The sequence below is a fragment of the Cavia porcellus genome, unplaced genomic scaffold, assembly GCF_034190915.1.
Source record: "Cavia porcellus strain 051 isolate PalLab524CR breed Dunkin Hartley unplaced genomic scaffold, mCavPor4.1 scaffold_4, whole genome shotgun sequence".
NCBI lineage: Eukaryota > Metazoa > Chordata > Mammalia > Rodentia > Caviidae > Cavia > Cavia porcellus.
This window is the reverse complement of record NW_026947487.1, coordinates 72,041,091-72,066,004: the sequence shown is the minus strand read 5'-3', so window position 1 is coordinate 72,066,004 and position 24,914 is coordinate 72,041,091. Positions and strand designations below refer to the sequence as shown.

General features: G+C 43.5%; 2 protein-coding genes across 9 annotated transcripts in view; one reads left to right on the top strand and one right to left on the bottom strand.

Moving 5' to 3' along the window:
* The window catches only part of Fam13a (family with sequence similarity 13 member A), a 315,293-nt gene extending 310,224 nt beyond the window's left edge, over positions 1-5,069 (top strand). For all 3 annotated transcript variants that reach the window (XM_063247270.1, XM_023564119.2, XM_003467510.5), the window contains 3 exons: positions 84-280; positions 688-789; positions 2,802-5,069. In XM_063247270.1, the coding sequence (XP_063103340.1) occupies positions 84-280; positions 688-789; positions 2,802-2,928 (426 nt within the window). In that variant the 3' untranslated portion in view covers positions 2,929-5,069. The remainder of the gene's footprint in view (positions 1-83; positions 281-687; positions 790-2,801) is intronic.
* A 12,481-nt stretch (positions 5,070-17,550) lies between these two features.
* Positions 17,551-24,914, bottom strand: part of Herc3 (HECT and RLD domain containing E3 ubiquitin protein ligase 3) — a 136,360-nt gene continuing 128,996 nt past the window's right edge. For all 6 annotated transcript variants that reach the window (XM_063247266.1, XM_063247268.1, XM_063247269.1 and 3 more), the window contains 3 exons: positions 21,631-21,814; positions 21,292-21,394; positions 17,551-19,439 (listed from right to left, as the gene is read on the bottom strand). In XM_063247266.1, the coding sequence (XP_063103336.1) occupies positions 19,231-19,439; positions 21,292-21,394; positions 21,631-21,814 (496 nt within the window). In that variant the 3' untranslated portion in view covers positions 17,551-19,230. The remainder of the gene's footprint in view (positions 19,440-21,291; positions 21,395-21,630; positions 21,815-24,914) is intronic.

Sequence of the window (24,914 nt, the reverse complement as noted above, 5' to 3'; positions counted from 1 at the left end):
TCTGGAGGGCAACAGTGCTCAGCTCTCTAGTGAAAGCCCTGCAGCCTGTGCTCAGGCCCTAATTGGGTCGCTGTCCTCTCCAGGAGGAGGAGGAGGGCTCCGAAGACGACGGCCACACGAAGCCGGACTTCACAGTCACTTTGAAAACAGACTTCAGCACACGCTGCTTCCTGGACCAATTTGAAGAGGATGCTGACGGGTTTATCTCCCCAATGGATGATAAAATACCATCAAAATGCAGCCAGGACACAGGGCTTTCGAATCTGCACGCCGCTTCAATGTAGGTCATTTTAGTAGTGGTGTTGACGTGGTTCTGTGAAAGTAGTCTTTAAAGCTTATCTTAGCCCTTTGGATTTAACTAAGTGGCTGACAAAATATTAGAAACTTAGGTGGGGTGAGAGCGTGTAGCAATTTAAAGAAAAAATATCCTTGTCCGACTTGGGTGCCTGCAGGAGCAGCAGCTCTATGCCTGGCAGCTCCTCACCACCCTGGCCCCGCAGCGCAGAGGCGGCCTCCTGTCTGCAGGGAACTGCACTGGGCAGGGAGCAGCGGCCAGAGGCCACTGTCCTCAGCTCCTGTGGGCCTGGGGAGCCAGCACTCCCCCCACCCTGTCTGCCCACTTCGTGGTCCTTGCACTCACCGCAGTGCACCATTCACCTTCCTGACTTTTTTTTTCTTACCTCTTAGACCTGAGCTCTTAGAACACCTTCAGGAAATGAGAGAAGAAAAGAAGAGGATTCGGAAGAAACTTCGAGATTTCGAAGACAATTTTTTCAGACAAAATGGAAGGTAATGTTTCCTCCCCTGCCCGGGCTTCAGCACCACTACAGCCCCAGGCAGTTGGGTCGCTGCATCCCAAGGGCGAGCTCTCTGCCTCCTCCTGGATCTGGGTGCTGGGTTTGTGCCCAGGGACCCCAGACGCTGGCAGTAACTCGATGAGATTTGCTTCTGGGCTGATGTCCAAGACCGATGCAGATTCAGTTCACATTTCTAAAACTAACCTGTCACATCTAATCTTCATCTAAAACAGGCAGCTGGCAACTGAATTTCAAGTTAACGGCCCTTTTTTAAGAAACCAGGAGAATTTAGAGAAAAGAGGCTTTAAATCGTCATTGATTTTTAAGCTTGTTTTAAAAATAAATGCTGGAGAGGTGATTTAGTGGTAGAGTGTTTACCTAAAATGCACGAGATTCCATCACCAAAGCCACAGACAGACAATAAATAAATAAATAAATAAAATTGATAGTTGTCCAGGCTGAATGCAAAAAACACAGACATAGTCTGCAAAGAAGTAATGTTCCAAATTTCCAAGTGAGTTTGCCAGTGTCTTAGTCACAGCAAAGCCTGAGGATACACTTGCATCTCTCGCATTGGAGTTAGGGTTTATCATTTTAAATTGGTTTTGTCTTAATCCAAATTAGAGAACTTTTCATACTAAAGCTTAGGGAAATAAAAGCACCAAAAAACCAACAAACAACACCCCTAACTTTGGTATTTAAAATGTGTTGGATTCCAGTTTAGGTGAATACTATATAAATTTATTTTTAGTACCTCTGATTTGGATCTGCTCTATAATGACTATCTCAAAATTGGTACATTTCGTACCTGAATATTTGCTTTTCATTTCCCACATGTTGCAAGATATGCAGAGGATATAGATAAGCAAACAAGTGTTTCCCAAATAATGTCATCAGAGATACATTGAGATTAATATTTTGCTGTGTTTCCTCTACTCAGCCTCTTTCAGGCATAGTTTTGGTTTGTCTATATTTCCTTCCTGTATTATTACTGGTACAGATTATCAGTAGTATCCTATATATAAAGAACTGTATATAATTAGGTAATATATACCTAAGCTCTTTTGTAAAGTATAAATATTAGAATTTAACTTCATCATCATTAGAAATTTGAACTGGAGAGACGTACGGTGTCCTAGGAGCTGGCTTCATTTCACATCTGCAGGTAGCATAGCCCCTCATCAGGAAGCCTCAGTGATGGGAGGCAGATGCCAGCTCCCAGGGCCTGGTCTTGCCCTCAGCTGAGGGCCACCTAGAGTCCTTTCCTAGAGTGAGGCAGAGCACAAGTAAAGCCAGTTTTGTTTTACTTTGTTAAAATAAACTCCATGTTATTGCCAACTGCCCCCATGGCTCCGTAATGAAACAAGAGGGTGGCCTCTGGCGCTGACCCTACCTGCTGCAGGGGCTTGGCCACCCTGTGGTATGACAGTGTGTGGAGACTGTACCTGTGACACCTTCCCACTCAGCTGTGGTCAGGGATATTAGAGGGCAGTGCAGTGCCTGACCCATGATAACCCCTGAGTTCTTGTGTATATAAAAATCTGCATATTTAACTATAAAGGCTTATCAGAACATGACAGAACTGTTGAATTCCGCAACCAGTTGTATAACTGGGAATATTACCTGTCTGTTCTTGAAAAGCCTATAGCAATTGCTAATCAGAAGTTAAATGATTTATTAGGCAAAATTATAAAACTGAAAAAGCTTTAAGTATGAATGAAGGATTTCAGCTCATAGGAACTCAACATGAAATCATGCTCGAGAGGTCTTCTACATTCCTTAGTCCTAGAAGATGCCAGATTAACAGTTCAAGCCTTCAGGGGAAAACTTTTCACCAGTTATCTAAAGCCAGCCCTGTCTTGAGGCCAAGCTACATTTGTCTATACTGATCCTACAGGGTGATCATGCAATTTCCACGTGACGATGCTGTATTTGCCTGATGAACGGTATCGTCCAGCAGAGGCAACAAATAGTCTTCAGCCCCTTTTCCTTTGTTTCCACTAGAAATGTCCAGAAGGAAGACCGCACCCCCATGACTGAAGAGTACAATGAGTACAAGCACATAAAGGCCAAGCTGAGGCTTTTGGAGGTGCTCATCAGCAAAAGAGACACTGACTCCAAGTCCATGTGAGAGCAGCTGCCCCGCCAGGGCTGTGGGGCGGGGAGGTTCGCTGCAGTCTGGTAGAGAGCTCTGCAAGGCCGCCTTGAGCTGATGAGCACCACCTGCAGCCCTTCTGCCTCCCGGGAACTGTCTCCAAGGAAGACATGTGACCTGCCTGAGGAATTTCATCATGGGGAAGCCAGGATTGCTACACATACAGACACACTCACACACAGGAGCTTCACTAACATAGCAGAGATGAATCACTACATTAGACACAGCTGTCTGCAGAGAATACACCCTGTTCTTCCCTGGGTAACTGGGAAACAAGGCCACTCTCGGTCTGTGGTGGAAACAAGCTCAGGATCTCTGTGGAGCAGCAAACTCGAAAGGGCTGTGCTCTCCCCAGCCCAGTGTGCACGTGCACTGGAGCCCTGCCTGCTGCTGCTCTCGGGCCAAGCTCGGGTCCTTTCCTCGGAGCTGCGCCTCCCCGCTCATCCAAACACCTTTCCCTTCCAGCTCTCAGGTAGACGGAAGCTGCTGTGCCATCTGTTTGGGGCAATGTGGCATCTAGGTGAGGGTGCAGTTCCTCGGGCCTTCCTGAGCTGACAAGACACTCATCCCTGGAGGAGGACCAGATGTCCACTGAGGACAGGGAGTACAGCAGTGGCCATGTTAGTAATGCTTATTTAAGAGCAGGCACACAGGTGAACCAGGGGTGGTTTCCTGGCCCGTGACTGCCCTTAGTGCTCTCCGACTTTACATCCAACACTAAGTGAGGATCGCATGCTTGGATAGCCTGTTTGGTTGTGGCCCTGGTCAAGCATCAGGAGTCTTGCTTAATTCCAAGCCTAAATGCAGAGGATAACAGGAGAGGAAGCCTAAGTCTTCAGCCTCCTGAATACTTACCAGATTTTAAGTTTTTGAAAAAGTAAATCTGCACTAAAATTCCCAGACAGGTAACTGTAACCCTCAGAGCTGCAAGCAGAATCTTGTAGCTCTAGGCAGAATTTAACTCAAACTATTTTAAAGATCATGCATAGAAAGAAAAAAATAATAGTATGTGGCCAACTTTGATTCTGTTTTTCAAAGACTGTGTTACAAAGCTGTCTATATTAGACATTTTGGAGGGACCAGGGAGTTTAAGACACCAAATCGTTCGTCTCTTCAGTGCTTGACGTCACCATGTGATTTGTCCTTCAGCTTTGGTTTTCTGCCTTTGTGTTTGGGGAGGGGAGGGGGCAGAGCACAGCCATGGCTGGTGACAGGACAGGGTCCAGCAGGCGGAGTCTCTCCAAGGCAATGCTGCACGGAGGACAGGGCAGCGGGGATGCCCTCTTGTTCAGACAGCCGCCTTCTCCAAGAGTACTGTTTCATTTTAACAGCAAAGGGAGGGAACAGAAGCCACACTGACCAGCTGTCAGTGGTAAAATGGGTCTTGATGGCTAGGGATGTAGCTCAGGGCACAGCACCTGCCTGATAGGTGCGAGGTCCTGAGTTCAGTTCCTGAGACCCAAAAGAAAACAAAAAGTGCATCTTGAGAAACCTCTGGCTGGTGGGCCACACACAGCACTGCTGGTGCTGTGAGGCAGCAGCTCTGCCGCTGAAAGCTGTTCAAGTGGACACGGGGGACTGAATGCTGTAAGTCTGCTTTAATCACAGAGAAGCATGAGCTGGGTTAAAAGTGCCCTGGTTTTCATATACATACTTACAGGCGGTACCTACGAATTCAAATGTACATGAAAATATAGTTTGATATTTTTTGCTGTTTACATTGCAAATTGCTATAATTTCAAGGAGTTATAAATAAAATGATGCACTTTAGGACATTTTCTATTTTTGAAATCTGAACATGAATCATGCACATGACCAAAAATTGTATTTTTTAAAAGAAACACATGTCTAATCTGTCCTTTTTAAGTACTTGTTCTCTTTTAAAAGCTATACTGTAAATCATTAGCAGTTAACTTGTAAAGCACATCTGTTTAAGAGTGTTGTTTTGAAAAACTATACTTCAGAATTTTTTTTTTAAAGCTACATATAGGTAAGAAGCCACTAAGATGTTTTGAAATCTGTTGCTTCTGCCAAAGGTAAATTAACTAGAAGATATATTCAGGAATCCCCTTTCAAATTTGTATGATTCAATAAAAGAAACACCAACTTATAGTAAAGTAAGTTGTGAAGTGTTTTCCTTTGTAATTTCTAACCTATATTCTTCATAGAATGGAGTTGAAATTAGTGGGGAAGGGAAAGCTAGGCTTATGCCAGCTGTTCTCTGAAGGCAAGTTACTCAGTGATATTGGCTCTGCCAGAAATGCCAAGGCGAATCTGTTTCTACAGCAACCGATTCTGCAGCCCAGCATCTCTGGCACTGAGGCCAGCATCACTGGCTCCACACAGGCAGACTGCTCCGGGCTGCAGTGTTTCCTCTGCTCTCGGATATGTGTCCATTAGCACATGCCAACAAAATAGATGTCAAGGGTTAATAGCAATGATAAGTAAAGGTAAAGCCTGAGTAAACTTGATTATATGATCATAAGACTTGAGTAGCAAAGGCTTGTAATTTTACTGAGCACTTGCTTTTATTGTGTTCAGTCTGGAGTAAACACTTAAATAGCTGTTTATATTCAGCATGGGATGTCATTACTGTACTTCATCCTTGAATCATATTGTGTGGACTGCACTTTCTAATTCACTTTCTAAGACATGGAGCTGCATGTTTAGGGTAAAGGCCAATTTAGACCTTAAGACAGTTCAAGTTTGTCCTTTGTTGCTAGAAAAAAGCACTACCTCATCCATCCTCCAACTCAGGAACAATTTCCGTGAAAGACTGAAACGGGTTTCAAATCAAATGACTTATTTTAATAATTGCTAGTTAAGAGTTCATGGTGAGCCATTAGATAAGATTTCTTCCTTTTGGTTGCCAGGTTGAAGTCAAAGATCAGTATCTATTGCCTAGAACAGGGATCAGCTAATGGCTCTGCAGCTCTGCTCATTTTTGCTTTGTCTGTCTGATGCAACACTTTCATTGTGGGCGCCTTCTAGCAGGGTGTCTGCTTCCTGCTTTGATATTTCACACCCAGGAACGAGCGTCTCTGGGCTATGCTTGTATCATCAATACTGCGCTAAGATGTCCCCAAGCCAGCAGTCTTGGAGCCGCAGGACCTGAGCATTTGTGAGTGTGGCTGAGCTTGGAATTTCTTCGATGGTGGATGCTGGGTATATCACCAGCTTATAAGGGAATGGCCAAGATGGCAGTGAAGCTGGTTCTGTCTGGCAGTTGTCTGGATTTCAGTAGAGAGAATTAGACCCAGAAGTCAAAACTGATGACAGACTTAAAAGATCATATTGTAAAATTTATTAATTTTAAAAGATATTTAAAACTATAGATAATGAAGATGCCCTTTTCCTTGTGAAAGATGATTGTGGTCTAAATTGTTTTCGCTTTGAAAGGATTCTTCCGACACACAGCTTCCTAGATTCGTTTTCCTTCAGGGGGAAGAAATGGTTTCGGTGCCAAGATCAGTGTCTCTGTGATGTTCCTTTCAGTGTCCACTTGGTTAAAGCAACAGAGAGGGGCAGACTTGCACCATAAAGGATGCAGTGCCGCTTCCCCAGATGCCTGAGTGGCAGGTGGAAGCACTGTGTGATTTTCTCTTTCATTCCCTTGTGTCCCACTTCATCCCAAAATGTGAAAGACTAGCTAAGCACACTTCCGCAGTCTTCTGTATTCACACCGGCAGTGGCACACTCCAAGCACCACACAGTGGTGAAAACTGGTGAAAACCAGGAATTGATCCATTTTAAGGAACATGGGCCCAGAACAACATTCACATAAAATGTAAGCAAAGACCATCTAAAATGACCAATGACCTTAAAAAAAAAAAGTAATAATAATTTAAAAAGTGTTATGTACATTTTACTACCTGGATATACATTTAAAACTGTAATTTTTCCTGTACAGATTCCGACATTTGTGAGTGTCAGGACTGTATGACTGACCTGCCTGGGCCTGGCCTTTCCTTGAGGAACCCTTTGAAGCCCCATGAGGACAGCTACATTCTGTCCCCAGGGAAGGAGGCCACTGGAAGGTGGAGCAAAGAGGGTTCACACTGGGCTCATCACAGTAACAACCAGGAACACAAGCCGCACCCTCTACTCTGCTCATTCATTTATAAAAGGGAGGGCTGGAGGTGTTTGAAGCAAAATGTTCAAAAGCTGAATACATTTCTCAAAGTCTACGAGGCCATCAAAGGTAAGTAACACTAGGCATTTACTGTTCTGAAACTGGTAAGGCCACCAGGCCCCTGAGATCTTGGCAGAATGCCCCATCTCTGTTAGGTGACGGGAGCACCTTAACCTCTGAGTTGCCTGTTGCAAGCCAGTCCCAGCACACAGCACCTATGTGTAGCCACAAAGCCTGGAACAGCCTGAGCAGGGTGTGGGGGCTGGTGCCCCACCTGACCCCGGGGATGGGTGACCAAGGGGGCAGGCAGCAGGTGTCCTTTAATCCGTACACAGTAGGCATACTTGTAGACTGACTGAAGAAAATTAGTTGCAGGACCACTCTTGTCCTTGTGTTGAGACCAGGACACAGACCAATACAGCATCAGAGGACAGAGACACAGTATTGATAAAGGAGCTGCTCTTCAGCGCTTTCCCGCCAAACCTGAAACTCACCTGCAAATTAACATTGGGTCCAAAGAAAACTTAGCAGAAATGGCAAGCAGGATCTAAAGACTCTGCATTTTTTTTTTTTTTTAATGCACAAAGGGGGGGGTATTAAACTCAGGGCCTTTGTACTGAGCTACAGTGCCAGCCTTTAAAATTTATTTTAGCTTGATACAGAGTGTTTAAGTGACTGTTAGGTTGAGCTTTTGGTTTTTTTTGTTTTTTTTTTTTTTGTTTTTATCGGTACCAGGGATCGAACTCATGACTGCCTGCTTGCAAAGCAGGTGCTTATGCGGCTGAGCTAAATCCCCAGCCCCTCAGGTTGAGCTTTTGAAATCCTTTTGCCTCGGCCTCTCTGATTGTGGGGATTACAGGTCTGCACCACTACAGCAGGCTTCTTCAGTATTTTGCGGCTGCCTCTTTTGATGGATCAGAAAGGTACAGGCCCAGGTAAACTTGAATTCTACAACTTAAAACAAAGCCTAATGGAATACAAAAGTCACCCAGCCTACATCATATTTTTACTTCTAGTCCTCTAGCAGTTTGCGGAACTGTGGATGACCTGAATGGGAATTTCAGAACAGGACTTACCCACCCTAGAAGGGAACAGATTGGAGTCGCAGAACTCTCTCAATGGCCTCATTATGACCTATTCTAGAAACAGATGTTCAGTCTTGTAAGACAAAAACTTATCAGATTTGTCCCTAAGCTGGGTCAGCTCGCCAAGGCTATATATATATACAGTTGAATTTCCTATTTAGTATAGTAAAAGCTAAAAGTCAAAATTCCCAAATGCATTTTTAGAATCCTGGCTGGCAGGCAGACAAATAGGGCTTGGCAGGAGCTGGGGTTGTTGACAGCTTGGTTCGCACTTCCCCTCTCCAGCAACAAGGCTTGTGCTGCGAGGGTGGCTCTGTGTCACAGGACAGCTGCCCAGGGAACAGGGCCAGGGCCAATCGACGCCAAGAACCAAGTCTCTGAGACCACTTGGCTCCCGGCTGAGGCCTGTGTGTATGCAAATTATGCTGCTATCGTTCTTGAGTTTACAACTTTTAAATGTTTCAGTTTCTCAAAAGATATGCAGAAAACCTCTTATGCTTTTGGTTCTGCCATTTGAGTACTATCTCATAAGACACTGAGACACTGCCAGTAATTGTTAGTTTTAAAGAATTTGAAACTGCTAAACAAGATTAAACAAAGGCAGGATAAAAAATCAATATTTAAAAATCAATATATCTTCCATCCACCAGTAATGGACTAGCTGATAGAAATCAGGAAGCCAATTCCATTCACAGTAGCTTTTAAAAAATATCTAGGACTCAACCTAACCAAGGAGGTAGAAATGTCCACATTGGAAATTTCAAAGCACTGAAGAAAAAAACTGAAGACACTAGAAGATAGAAAGACCTCCTACGTTCATGGATTGGCAGAATTAATGTTAAAACAGCCATGTGGCCCAAAGTGATCTTCAGATTCAATGCAATTCCTATCAAAATTCCAAATATATTCTTCATAGAACTAGAAAAAATAATCCTAAAATTGATCTAGAAACATAAAGACCCAAAATAGCCAAAGCAATCCTAAACAGAAAGAGCAAATCTGAAAGCATCATAATATCCAACTTCAAATTATCCTAAGCCATGGTGATAAAAACATCATGGTACTGGCACAAAAACAGTCACAAAAACCAATGGAATCAAATAGAGGACACAGGAACAAACTCACACAACTACAGCCATTGGGTTCTTGACAAGGAGACCAAAAATATACTCTGGAGAAAACACAGGCTCTTTTGCAAATGATGCTGAGAAAATGGAATATGTATATACAGAAGATTGAAACTAGATCTCTACCTCTCACCCTGGGAAGGATGGGGTGGGGGGTCAAGAAGGAACCCTGTTATATATACTGCTGTAAGGTTCATAAATGAACATAGCCACTATTGAAATCGGTATGGAAGCTATTGAAATACAACCGAACTACCATATAACCAAGCCACGTCACTCACTGGTATGTACCAGAAGTCAGCTACTATAGGAACACTTGTGTTTATTTTGGCACAACACTCAAATTATGGAACCAGCCTTGGTACCCATCAACAGATAAATGAAGACAATGTGTGCATATATATATAACCTGTACACATGTGTGTATACACACACACACACAGGTGTTATTCAGCTATAAAGAATAATGAAATTATATCACTTGCAGGAAAATGAATGAAATTGGAAATCATATTAAGCAAAATAAACCAGATACAGACAAAAACAATGTTTCTAAAAATGATGATAAAGTAGAAAGATTACTATTAGTAGAGAAATGGAAGAAAATAAGAGGGAGGGAGAACAACATGAGAGGGTAAGAGGAGGATGGAGAAATACAAGTTACACCAGGAAAAGAACACGTTATCATGAATTGAGGTGAAAAGGTGCCCAGTGTACACCATTAAGTAAAATGACAAGTTACAAACAGCACTGCCAGTTTGATTTTTTAAAATGCATTTTTAATGTATATATAGATATCAAGAAGTCATGTAACTGCTTTATCTGTCTCCAATGCTGAGGTACTGAGCACATCTTTCTTAAAGGGTACTTTTGACTTGTGTTGCTGTTTCCAAGCACAGGAAATGGAGACTTGCTGCCAGTGTCTAAGGTGACGGTGTTCATGAGCTAGACTGTGGTAATCCCGCCATGATATATATCTCAAAGCATGTACACCTGAAATATATATGTGACTTTGTCAATCACACTCAATAAGAAATAAAGTTGTTTTTAAAAAATCAGATCATGATGAGGGAAAGGAAGGTGACCATAGCAGAGAGCAAAGTCTGTCACACTTAACACACACGTGTGAATGAGCATCTGGGGTCCTGGGGCGCAGGAGCTCCAGGTCGCCTCACATGCATGCCTGACTCGCTCCATGCTGCTGAGACCCGCTCTCTTAGGAGAGTGCAGAGCACATGCTGGTGTCTGCAGCAGTGAACAGTCCCATCCGCAATCTAGCAACCGCAATCCAGCATCTTAAACTGATAGAGCCCAGCCCCACCGGATGGATGGGCTTTGATGACCGAGGGGGTCCATGCAGGCAGAGGGCCCCGTTATGTGGTCTGAGCACATTACTTACCTTCCCAAATCTGGAAAATGAAAATAATCATAGTGCCTATCTGATAGGATCTCATGGGAATTTACACGGATGACTCTGAAATGACCACAGAGTAAATCCTTCACAGAAAACGGTGCTGGACTCGGCACTGAGACAAAGATTCTTCTTATCCTGAAGTCCAGCAACCACATTTGGAAACCCTGCAAACAAGGCATTGTAGTTCTCAGTATTTTTCCCTACCTTCACTCCCTGGTTTCTTTTTTTTCTGTGAGACTCAGAATATACTTCCAGCACCTTTAAGCACAAACTAATTCCGACAAGTGATATAGTAGAATGGAACTCCCAAGCTACTGGATGTCTGGTATGGGTTCATGTTCTCAAAGAATGAATTTTAGGAACAGAGGTTAAAAGCTTAAAGTATTTATTGAGAAAAAGCAAGCTTTTGTCTAAGACAGAAGGGGTTCTGAATGGTTTGCCAAAGACACTGTCTTTTCCAGGGACTTTTAGAGAGCAAAACCACAAGGTGAGCCTGGTTCAAGGTGGGGAAAAACGTGAACTCACAAGGTGGGCATAATGGGGGACAGAACTGTGGTTAACCAGTAAGATTAATTGCTCAGGTAAAACTGATTAAATCAGGAACAAATGGGGAAGCCAGTCACGTAGGAAGCAGGGATGCTTAACAGCAGTGACTCTCCCAGCAGTGGGTTGGGATGCTGACTCCTGACTTCCTCAGGGTGACAGAGAACTATTTGGACCATCAATACTTAGGATGTGGGTGTATCTGCTTTGCCTTTTCTCTTGAGATCTGGCCCACAGCGGAAGGTGTTTGTCTCTTTAGAGGTCACAAGGTATCTGAACTTCTGCACTGGCTCCTTGGAGGGCCCAACCCTGTCTACCTGCCTAGAACAGCATTTCTAACTCAGCTGCCTGTGACAGTAGGATGTACCCCCTTTCATGGGAGCATTAGCAGGGTCTCTTGTGAACAAGGTAAAAATCAACCATGACTCTCAGTGTTTTCAAGCAAAATTCATTGAAACCCATGGCTGTGTTCTCAGGAGGATTAACACTTTCTAAATTCCTTCCCTGACAAAGCAGGACAAACCCTTCAAGACTATTTCTCCAAAATATTTTGGAGGGCCCAGATGTGTTCAGATACATAAAAAAGAGAAAACTGGACAGCAGCAGAGCCTAGTGTGGAACTCTCCACGCTCTGTAAAATAAAAGAACCAGAATGACCTTTGGACGGATTTCTGGGTCACTTCAGTGCCCCACAATTTCTGTCTCAGGGTGTATTTTTAACAACTAAAAACTAAATGTACCCTTGGGAGAGAAGTTGCTCTGAGCACGGCCTGCCCCTGGTGGAGGCAGGGAAAGCACGTGGGGGCTCCACGAGCTGGTCACCCTGCCTGAAAGTGCTACCACTGGGCCACCACAAGGCGAGCTTTCAATTCCAATGACTTTTATAGTGGCAGTAAGGGAGGCTTTGTTCTCCTCACCCCATTACCTAAGAAAGGTACAAGCTCAGGTCTCCTCCAAACACTGCTGACTTGAACTTGAGAGACCTTGTGCTAGGTTCACAACACTGAGCTCCTGGGAATGCTCCGGGTAAAAGCTCCACAGACCCATTTTTAATAGGAAATTCTGGCTCTGGCGACCAGCTGGCACTTACTGCTGACTTTAGCCCTGAAGAGTGTGGCCCTCGGATGACTCAGTGGGGACATGGGGCTATTTCTGGATCTGCTCTTTGCTTTCCTTCAACTTTTTTTTTTTTTTTTTTTTTTAAAAGGTGACCATGAAAAAACTACAATCTGGTTTAGCATTTGGCTCCATTGGCAGGGTATGTGTGTGTTTTAATTCTTACTTAAGTTTCCCAGGAAGTTCAATACCAGTGGGAGCTGACTCAATAATTATCAAAAATTGTATCTAACTCTTGTGGGATTAGGCTGAGGAAAATCAGCTTTACAAGATCTGAGGACCATGTGATGGTGTTTGCTGCCAAGCCTCCAGCCATGCGGGGTGTGCATGGTGGGGGCATCTGAACTGATTTTCTTGGTGCCACACATAAGTAAGCAGCAGTACACACCCTCTTAGAATTCTAGCAGGAAATAAAGCACCAAAGCTTGGATTGGCTACTCCACAGGAGGAGCTGTTGAAAGGTACACCATACTGGGGTGCCACGCCCATCAGCATCTACTCAGTGTGTACCCTGGATCCTGTACACAAGTAAAGGGCATGGCAGCCAGTCACGTCCAGTTCTGTGTGGAGCAGCAGCCCCTACCTGTCCTGGAGTCTGGGTGAGCAACCTGAGGCACGGCTTGGGGTCAGACACCATATCTGCCAGGCTCTGCTCCCTGTGGTCCTGATCCCCTACCACACAGCACAAGGTAGGTGGAGCCACGACCAGGTCATGCATGAAAACATGTCAGAAGTGGAGACACTCATGAACCAGATGACTTGCTCACTAGAGCTAAGGTTATTAAAGGCCACACAAGTATTGTGTTTGTACACATTTTAGACACTGAACTTCAAAATTTGCTTGGTTCCATGTTAAGGGCCAAAGAAAACTTAAGACATCCATCAGTTAAGTTTCTCAATAGAGGAAATGATGAAATTCTGCAGATGAGCTTTTAATTTTTTAACCTATGCATGTCCCTGACATGAAGCATTCTATTTACTGGGTCTCACTTCAAATCTATTTTCCTGTCCTATCATGAGCTTTCCTTTGACCTATCCTTCCCCGTCACCTGTTAATGGCTACGTGCCCGTTAATCCCAAACCATGGTTCTAGAAGAAATCAACTGATACTAAGCTACATTTATGCCCCCCCAAAAATACCTGCTAAAAGGTGGAAGATTGTGTGGAAACATACATTTTGGTGTTATTTACCCTATTTCCCGCCTAAAGATTCACACAATTATCTAAAAAATCCTGCAATAAAATTTAATGTTTCTTAAAAACTCAAACACCCAAACCTCTTCTTTCTCATAAAAGGTGTTTTCCCATGGGGAATGCCACCGTTGGCCAACTCCTAAAACCTGAAGGTCAACTGTGCCTGCTTCTGAGAACACAGAGCTGCTTGCCAAGGGCCAACCGTCTTCCAGGACCCATGTGGTGGCCAGATAACCTGCCAGTCCTGAGAGGACCTTCCCTGTACCCTCTGCGGGAAGTGCACTCACTGCACAACTGCCCGGGGCAGAGACGATGGCACAGGACAATTGCACGCCTGTCAGCAGACAGGAACCCCAGAGATCACCCCAAAAAGGTGGTGTAGAGTTCAACTCAGCCCACTCACGGAGCAGGGTACAGGTTTGCTGACTTGTCACAGAGAAGATTTTTAGGATGCATTGGTAAGAGGCCCTGACGGACTTCACTGGACAGTTAAAGCAGCACACAGAGAAGTGAGACGTGGGCCTCCCTCAAAAGAGAGGCGCACACGGTCCGGGGGGGCTGGGGATACTCAGATGTGGGGCGTGGTGGGCCTCAAAATGCAAGATCTAACATGTGTATTCCTAGTCCGTCAGACTGTTCAGGGTAGGTTAGAATGGCACTATCTGTGCGTGTTTCAAATTTAGACCCATGGTGCTGATGAGTAGCCGAAGAAAGTCTTAAGGAATCCACAGTGTCTAACAGAGAAAACGTCCGGGGCAGACAGAATTTACAGGTGAAAAGCATGGGCTGAGATTAGACTTACTGTAGCCTCAAGACTGAGCAGGGCTTTTTTTGTTGTTGTTGTTTTAGTTTCCTGGAAGACAAAAAAGGCATTGTAACAGCAAGTAACTTTAGTGTACTGAGGCTGTGGTTTTCCTTAAACATACAATTTTTTAAATTACAATGTTTCTTGTCTCCCTTATACCTATTCTACCTGCTCCCAGACCTAATCAAAGGCAAAGTTTGGGATCCCAACACTTAACTAAAATCCTGTTGCACTGAATGCAACGTGGGATCCCAGATCAAACCTTGGGAAAAGATACCAATAGCAACACTGGTAAAATGTTTGGAATTTAGTTAACACTCATTTCCCTATATGTTTTTGTTTGTTTGCTTTGTTTTAAAAGACAGTATCTTGCTATGCAGCTCAGGTTGGCCTTGAGCTCACTTTGTAGCCCAGGCTCATTTCAAAAATTGCAACAATTGTCCTGCCTCAGCCTCCCAAGTGCTGGAATTACAGGCATAGTTTTAATAAACGTACCACAGTGACATGCAGACATAAAACTCTTTTATCTTTAGTACTTTCCTATAAATCTGAAATTATCCAAAAATCAAAATTTTTAAATTTTTTTCTGAAAAAGAAATATTCTACAAAGACAATCACCTGATACAAAAGCAGCTGTTTCACCTCTGTTTTGTAAAATACAGTACAGACTGGGTTTCCATCTCAGGAATCTAGGGCTGGAAAGTCCAAAGTCAAGTGCCGCTGTGTGTAGACCTGCTTTCTCATGGGCTGTCTTCTGTGCCTTGCCCACAGCAGGACCTCTCTGAGATTTTCTTCCTGAGGATGCTAATTCCACTCAGGAGGGCTCTGCCCGATCCCTGGATCTAATCACTTTCCACAGCCCCAGCTCCTGATGCTTCGCTTCACATGTGAAGTCTGGGCTTCCATACAGTCGGACCACATGGGGCCCACTGGCACCGTGGGCAGGATGAAGAGGAACTGTCCTCCCACTGGAGGGTGTCAGGCATACCTGGGCCCCCATTGCTCAGTCAACCCTGTTAGTGACTCTCAGCTGCACTTGAGATCCAGTGCAGATGACAGGAGCCTCATCACTACTGAACTGCAGACTGCCAGTGAAATACTCAGCTCACTGTGATGTCTCTGTGTCATCAATGAAGTCACCTGCCACATCACAATGTTCCTCTGTATTGACTGCAGCCTCGGTCAAAGGTACTGCCCAGGCCTAATAGTGGGGCATAATTCAGGTTACGGTCAGGTTACGGTCAAGTCTGATGCCTACCACTTTGTGGTAATGAGCAACTTATTTTCAGGTAAAAAACCTGGAATTACAATGATAACCATAATTACTGAGGCTCATTATGTGCAGGCATACAAATGTTCTTCCTATGAATTCATTTAATCCTTATATGAATCCCATGAGGTAGGTAATACTTCTGTCCCTATCTTGAATTGGAAGAAAATGGAGCACAGAAAGATTAAGAAACCTGTCCAAGATCACACAGCTAAGAAAACAGCAGTGCTAGAAGGGCTGTGGCGGCAATTAAACTGGATAGTGCATTGTAAATATTGGCACAAGCAAGCAATCAATACAGGTTATATCATTACTAAAATCAGAATCTTAGTGTCCATTTCTGTGCATTTGTCTTACACAAAGCGTGATTTTCTTACCTACATGGCCAAAAAGCCAAAAGAATTGTCTTCTCTGGTTCAGTAGCAAATTACAACAAGCTCATCACAAGATTTTGAAGTTACCTACTCTGTTACTATAATTCCTACAAGTTTGATTTCACAGAGATTTGGAAAAAAAAATTTTGAAAAGGTCTAGATAGTAATATCTAGGTTTAGTAGGCCAAATAGTCTCTGTCCTTTTTCTTTTTTAAAGCATTTTCCAACCATTTTTAAACTGTAAACTGTAACAAGGGTTGTAGTTTGCAGGCCCTTGATTTCTACAATTACTAACAGAATACCACACAAGTCACGGAAAGACTCACGCGGAGTGAGTGAAACTGAGAGATTTTGCTAAACTGCCAAGTTACACTTTCATGAATCCCTCTACCAAAAGAAAACTGCCAAAGGGTTTCATTAAACTGCTAAGTGATCAGGACACTGAAAGGATATCCAAAGGTTCACAGCGGGAAAAGTCCAGCAGTGGATTTGTAGAACATTTAGAATATCCAGAAAAGTAGACTCTCCTAAAGCAAAAAGTAACGAAGCGGGGGGAAAAGGAAACTACTCCAGAAAAAGCACAGTGTTTCAGAAGCAGTACAGAGTTTCATTCATATAACAAACACACAGATATATTTATTGGGGTCCCCGCAGGCAAGTATTATGGTCAGTAATGGAATTCTACAACTTTACAACTCAAAGGACCTTAGAAATGATCTGGTCCAGTCTCTATTGCATGGAAGAGGATTCTGAAGCCTCCACGTTTTTAAGGTAATATGGCTATTTCTAACAAAATTAAGCATGAGGAGATTTCTTGGTCTTCAACCTTTGAGTTATCGATGTACCTCTGTTGACGAGATTAGAAAGCTACTGCTCTCCTCACTACTTTTAAGCTGCCTATTAATCTGGCAAAACAATACACATCACAGTGGTTTTACAAATGCTCCGCTGAGTCCACTGGTGCACAGCACTGAGTAGCAGGCTCAGGGTCCTCATTATGTGAACCTCTGATTCGCCTTTGTTTTGTCCTCTTCTCTGCTGTCCACCTACTGTTTTCCAGTTCCACTACCGTGATTATGATTGCTCTGGGCTTCTCTTTCTGCTTCAGTCCTTCCCATTCTGATTTCTCTGAATGTATACATTTCCCACGTTCCAAGCTCTTGAACAAATCCTCAGCTCTTCACTACAGTTCGAATGCTAAGCCTGGTTCCTCAGGTCCAAATCTACCTTCTGTCCCATCATCTTATACACCATTCTTCTGTTTTCCCTTCAAACTACTCCAAATTCTTTCCTAAATCTGCATCCATGCCTGAGCCTTTGCTAAGGCCACTCCCTTCTCCGGGAAGTGCAGAAACCCCACCTTCTTCACGCTGTCTTCTCTCGCCCCTGCTTTCCTCTCCGCTCCCAGAGCACCCGGTCTGCCTTCTGATGGCAGGAACTGATGGCAGGAGTTTGACCTTCTTTAGGCTGTCTGGGTAAAAGACCTAACACTGCTTCTGAAAGCAAGCTGTCTGTTTGCAAATACAATGAGAAACGGCTTTAAGTTAAAACACCAAATTTATTGCATAATATTGATCTATATGCACACACATATAAAATAAACATTTCATATAACAGTGTATCTTTTTAAATCTTGTATTTATAAAGGCTGAAAAACTACCAATTTAGCAACTGGAATAAGTTTTAAAAAGAAAAAGCAAAAAATCTACAGTCCTTCATTGAGATTTGACACTGTATCACAGTCCATAAATACTTCATTTTATATAAATAAATCTTTTCTCTAGAACTAGGAATTTAAAATCAGGCTTACATAGATTCCTTAATCTTGTAGAATTTTCTTATCCCATGATGAAGAGCATTGAACATGTCATTTTTGAAATACCCATATTTAATTTAAACACAATTCCCCTTGCAATCCCACTGTAAACAAACATTTCAAATGTATGATAAACAAAAATTTCATGACAGAGAAAGTCCACAGGTCTTAATAATTAGGGAAAAAGAAAATAATCTAAGTCAAAATTCTGTAATTGAAATAAAAATTTAAAAAACATCATGCATCTAGCAGAGAAGACAAGTGATTAAGTAAAAAGGACAGGACAGAGAGGGACGGTAAGGGCAGGAAGGTGAGGGGGGACACAGGAGACAAGGGACAAGAAGAGGGTAGAGGACACAAAGTGACACAGGGAGAAGAAACATATTCCTTCTACTTTTCTTGGGAAAAATAGAGATTCTTTAAAAATTTTATGTAACTTGCTCCAAAAAAGAGGTAACAGAGCAGGTGAGAGGCCTATCAATCTGTCAGGGACATGGCTGAGCAGCAAAACATTGGTTCAAGTACAACCCTGAGCTGTTCTGAAGTCTTCTGAGGAGGAGTGAGCACCCCCGGGAGAGGCTGCCATTCCCTTGGGAGTTATTTTTTTTCCGTACTGGTGTGGGACCCAGAGTCCTGCACATGCTTGGCAAGTGCTCTACCCCTGAGCTCCATATCCAGCGCTTTTTAAAAATTTCATGACAAAATCTCACCAAGTTGCACTGACTGGCCTAATGTGATTCACCTGCCTCCGCTTCCCACACAGCCTGAGAAGCAGCTTGAGATTATCCTGGCCCGCGCCTCCGTACCTGGCTAAAAACACAGTCTCCAGGAAACTCTCCAGGGCTCTGCCCCAGCTCAGCTTTCTGGAACTGCAGGCTTCTGAAGCAGACCCTTCCTCCGTCTGGCTACTGTAGGACTTCGGGAGGCCAGGCAGTTCCAAGGCTGCTGAGAAAGGAGGGGCTCTGCCTGCGCGGGTGAGAGGGGTAGACAGGGTCACTCGGGTAGAGGAACGAGAAGTCAAGAGATGACAAGAGAGCACTGTGGGGAAACGCCGGGTGAGCAGACACCTGGGAAATGAAAGTGTAAAACCTACTGCCATTTTATCTAGCAGAGAGCAACAAGTCACAAGTGTGACAAACACTGGGTAGTTGGTCTAAAACAAAAACCAAATTAAAAACCATTTCCCAAACCAGAGCCGATATTCATCCTATCCCCAACACCTGATTCCCAAAAAGGCTGTTAACTACTTACAACCCCAGAAACACCTCAGCCAGGTTCAGGATTCAAAGGCCCCAACCCACTTAGACAATAGAAAAATAGAAATCACTCCCTGGGGTTTTCTTTACAGGCCTCACTGTGGACACTGAGGGAGGAAGGGACACGTGGGACAAGCTAGAGGGCCTCAGGCCAAACTGAAACCCTCATAGTTGTCGAGGGCCTGGCTCAGCCGGGCACTCAGAATTTCTTTGCTGCTGTACTTGGGGAGGTCAAGAAGGTTGTAGCAAGTGTGAGCCACGGGCAGATACTCCTCCCCGCTGGCTGTGGACTGGATGACGATCTGCAGGCTGGCCATGCCGTAGATGGGGATCCGGTCGCTGCCAGTCAGAAACACTGCAGGGAGAAGGAGACAGCATGAACAGCTTTGCAAACAGGCTCTGATGTCAGAGGCCCTGCGAGTAACACAGAAGAAGGTGACACCCTGTGGCTCGCTGCGGAAGTATAATGACATCCACATGCCAGCACCTATCCAACGGAAGGAGGATATCCCAAAATGGCCTCAAATAAAAATGGTCCCAGTCAAATTATGTTATAAATTTTATAATTTTTCATAAAATCCAAGAGAAAGAAATTACTGACATAGGAAAATGTATTTGCCTTTAGGAAAAGTAGGAAAAAGACTAAATCTCTGTGACGTTCAGGTCTTGCACTAACACGGCTGGGATATGGACTACCTTAGCTGCTGAGTTTCCCCTTTAGCGCCGCCCCCCCCTCTCTGTTTATAAATTAGAAGAGGCGACCCAGACATTGCATGAGGCATTTCACTCTTGTGACATACACTGTTGACTTGATAAAGAAAAGCCCCCATAACCGAGACAGACACACCTATTTCCCCTTACCTTACTGCTGGGCAACACTCACAGCTGGACTGCTGCATGTTACTATAACAGAATTATTAGCCACGAGGCATTTTTAAATAACTTGAGGCTATAGTACACAATCTTACCGAATCCCTAAATTAACAAATATTTCTCTAGTCTAACGGTCTCTTAACAGGAAGTATCTGTTTCTAAGGAATCCCCAAGGCCAGGATTAGGCTTCTTTTGACTGTTATAGCTCTATGAGCTCATCACCAAACCCAACCCTGCCACCAATCACACCACCTCTTCTCAGCAGCAGCACAGCGGGGCAGCGGGGAAGCAGGGCCCCTACGAAGAGCTTCTGACTAAAGTCACAGAAGCAGCAGAATCTGGGCAAAGTCCCACTTTAGGAATAATATATGCTCAGTTTTATACAGTAAAACCTGTGCTGATGTGGATAAGAACTCTACATATACACTAGCTAATTCCTGACCTTGATTATATAAGACACAAACAGAGAAAGATTTTGACTGTTTTTAAAAACAGTTCCTTTCTGAAGGCACTGCCCTTTTCTGTTGTAATCCCGCCAGCTACAAAGGACTGTATGCTGCGTGACACTCTTTACAGGGAATGTCCAGAAGAGACAAACCACAAGGACCAACGCTAGGTAGATCTGAGGGAGAGAGATGGGAAGAGCAATTGCTCATGGCTGTGGAGTTTCTTCATGAGATGACAAAATGCATTCCAAAATTGATTAAAATAGTTCCACAACTATGTGAATGTACTAAAACTCACTAATTTGTATACTTTAAATGGTAAACTGTACGGTATGTGACTTACATCACAATAAAGTTGTGGTCAGTCATCCTTCCCCAGCTCTACCTACTATGGACATTCTACAATAAAGGCTACAGATAATAAGAGAGCTTAATCCAAACAATTTCATTTTGCAAATGTAATACTTAAAGTAATCACTTTCATATACAATCATTACTTTATTTACTTAATTATTTACAGACACAACCTTATGCTGCCCAGGATGGCCTCAAATGCCTGGGCTTAAGAGATTCTTCTGCCTCAACCTCTTCATAAACTGGGACTACAGATGCATGTCAATACACCTACCCACAATAGTATTACTTCTAAACTGAGTGAAAATCAGTGAAATGGATCTTTTCTCCTCTTAAGCAGCCCCTCCTGTTGGTGGACGATATGGATACAATCTATGTTGTGCCTCAGAGGACTATGATAAAAAACAAGTATGTTTAACTACTCTGTACCATTTAAGAGTTATACCTTACCTGGAGAATTAATTCTGTCATCCTGCATTACGTGTAAGACTAGACTAAAATATAGACGAATATGATACTGAGACTGATACTCACAGAGGAATTTCTTTTTCTTTTCCAGTGGAAACTCATGAAATGTTTCCCAGAATAGTTTCACAGTGGGATGCGAGGCTGAATAATCACCCTTGTAGATGGCAGTCTGTCCGAAAAAGACAAAACAAACAAACAAAAAAAAACCGTACAGAATAGGAATAGTATTACAGTGACAGGGTCCACCATGGGCACTTCAGGCTGAAAAGTAACTCCAGAGAGCAAGAGACTCCCACATCCTGCTCAGTCACAGTTGGCTTTGAAGGAGGCCAGGCCCCAGGCGCACCTTCTCAGGTCTCTGCTGTGCACCAGGGGTTGAAAGACGACAGACAGCACTGAGCTTACCGCTTCTAGCTCTTCCCAGTTGTAGTTGCTGTTCCCCACCATCATGGCCCTTAGTTCTGAAGGCTGGAAGAGCTCGAGTACTTTGCCACCGCACACCTTCAGGAAGCCACTGGCAAAGGCTGTGTACCATTCATGAACTGAGATTTGGAAGACATAATTCACGTAAGCATCCACAAATTCCTGCCTGCACAAGATCAAAGGAGGAGAATACATTTAGCTCAAAGCCCTATAGAATCTTTGAAGTTGCCTTTCCTCACTGGAGCTGAAAGTAATAAAAGATGGGATTCATCAAATTGTGCCAAGATACCACAGTAGCCTAGAGGCCTCCGTGACTTCCCCCACCCCTCTTCCTGGGGTTTCACCAAGCACAGCAGGTGACCTGGGGCCGGAGAGGCCACCTACACAGAACTACACCGACTACCTGAGAGGCTCCAGTTTTCATCTTGTTTACAAATTGTAAGTAGGATACTTTCCTATCTTCAGAAACAAATAAAGCTAAATATCTGCATCCCTGTACATTTTGAAAAGTGACTGTTCCTATAGACAGTCTGTCCAAAAAGGATCCCAAAAGGAAAAAAAATGTATTGGGCAGGAAGTATATTATAGTAGACATTATATACCATTTGCATTTGAGACTAAAAAATAACTACTGAGATGCATGAGACCTCCAAATCCTGCTCAGTGACAGTATGCTTTGGACAAGACCATAACTTCTAACACTGTAACTTACTTCCTATAAACCCTTTAAGAACTTCTGGAAAGAAATGTCTCAAATAATGGCCCCACCTCACTAATAATCAAGCAAATACAAGTGAAAACAACAGCAAATACCTGCTTACTCCTAGACTGGCACAGGCTTAAAATTCAGACAATACCATTGATGAAGGCATGGGTGAATGGGAACCTCACACAAAGTGGTGGGAAGCGAGGCTACGAATGACAGGAGCCACTCAGCTCCTGTGAAAACAGACGCAGATCAACCAAATGAGACAAGCACAGGTGATTTAATCAGCTATCTGAGGGAGGGAAGTTACTGTTGTCTGTGTCTGGCAGAGACTCAAAGGAGGCAGGACAGAGAGCAAAGCTTTACAGTGAAACAAGGAAGCCTCAGGGACAGAGGCAGGCAGCATAAGGAAACTCCACTATTCATTTTTTTTTTTTTTTTAACAATCTAACAACATAAGAGATACTTTCGACTCATCAACCAGTATTATATAATCATTCATAAACTTACAAACTGTTGGGTTTCTTCCAAGGTGACAGCTTTCACATGACCACTATTTATACCAATAACAAACAAACAGGGTAACACAGTGAAAAAGTGTACAACCAGATTCAGTACCCAGGCTCTCCCATGCTCTGTGTCAAACTACTAACCCTCTCTTCTCATTTTTAAAAATAGGATAAGAAAAACGCAAAAACAAAATGGGGTAAGGTCCACATTTTTAAGTAAAGCTACTAATATAAAATGATTATTGCACATTTGGATCACAGACACTAAACTTATACTGCATGTAACTAATGCACTTCCCAGAAATCCATTATGCAAAGCCAAAAGCATTTACCTTGTGCAATTGTCCAATAGAAGCAATGGGCTAGATGTTGCTGTGAAATTACGCTTTTAGACAGGATTATCACTTAAATTAATAGATTTTAAATAAAATACATCAGCCTCCATAACAATGGTGGACCTCAAAGGCCATCCATGAGAAGTGACTGAGGTCCTCCAGAGGGAAGAATTTGCTTCCAGACTGCCTCTGAGCTCAAGACTTCAAAGTCAACTCCTGCAAGTTCTCACCTGAGAGTCTGCCCTGTAGACTTCAGATTTGCACATCAGCCCATTCATTAAAATCTATCAACAAATCAACCACCTCCTCCCACTCTACTAATCTAATGGTGCCTGACTTACAATGCTTTGACTTAGGATTTTCAGCTGTACAATGGTGAAACAGTGATTCACAATCAGCAGAAACCATCCTTTGTGAGAGATCTGAGACGGCCAAATAGAGACACCCAGCACAGAGAAAAACAACTGCACAGGGAGTTGAGCAACTCGGAGAACACTAAAATCAGCAGAAGACACACCAAGAATCATGTAAGACTCACAGCTTGGGACAGCAGCATAGTAAGAGAAACAATATCCCTACCTCTGCCTCCCTGATTTCACAGCTAGGAGGAGAGGAGTCCTCCCTCTGCAAGATGAAGAGTCCACACAAATTCCATCAGTGCAGATGATGACCCTAGCTGCTGAGAAGCTTCACAATCCTCACAGGCTTGCTGTCACTACACAGTTAAACTGAAATGTGCAGGGTAGCCTTGTTTTGGGGGAGGGTCTACATCATCTCCCAGTAAGCACTCAGGGTGCCAGAGTCAGAAACCATCTCGAGAAGCTGTTGTCATAGTTTACACAACCGTAAGGTTCAGAACCCCTGCAAATTTCTAGCTCTGGGAATGCACAGGCATTGCACTGTACTGGTTAAATGGTGGCTGCCCCAGTGTGGCCCAACAAAGTGACTGTGATGTAAACCTGTGGGTACCAGTCAGGGTAGGCACGGTTCTCTACAGAGAGGAGTACAAAGAGCTCCACCTCCAGAGCCAAGACAGCCCAGCGCCTGCCCTCTGAAACCTAGGGTGTGGCCAGCTGTGTGCACACCTGAGGCAAGGAAAATGAAGCTAAGGGACCGAAAACCTACTCAGTGAAACACAAGCAGAAACATCCCCTAATCGTGGGAGAGACATCTAAGGACAAAGTAAAATGTTTACCGTGGCATATTATAGACAAATGGTCAAAAGTACAAGACCAAGAATTGAATTAGTTCAATTAGTAAAGAAAAAGTGAACTGTTCACCATGGCATATTATAGTCAAAAAAGCATTTTAAATTTGCAAAACAAAAGAACTAAGTTACATTTAAGAGTATCCTCATCAATTTAAGAGGCGATTTCTCAGTGGAAAGCCTATAGACTATGAGAGAATACAATGACATATTGCAAGTCTGGAAAGAAAGTAACTGCAAACCCAGATTACTATGCCTACCAAGGCCATCTTCATAAACAAATTTCCCAAGATAAGCAAGAATGGAAAGAATTCATGACATTTAGACCAGCCCCACAACTGATACTTTAAGGGAATCCTACATCCAGAGTGAAAGAAAGATTACTACCACCATGAAAGCATGTGAAAGTGTAACATCTGCTAGCAAAGTGGATATACAAAAGACAAAACAAACTGCCAATGGAGCAAAACACAAAAATGAACCAGAGGAAGTAAAAGGAATATTCAAAG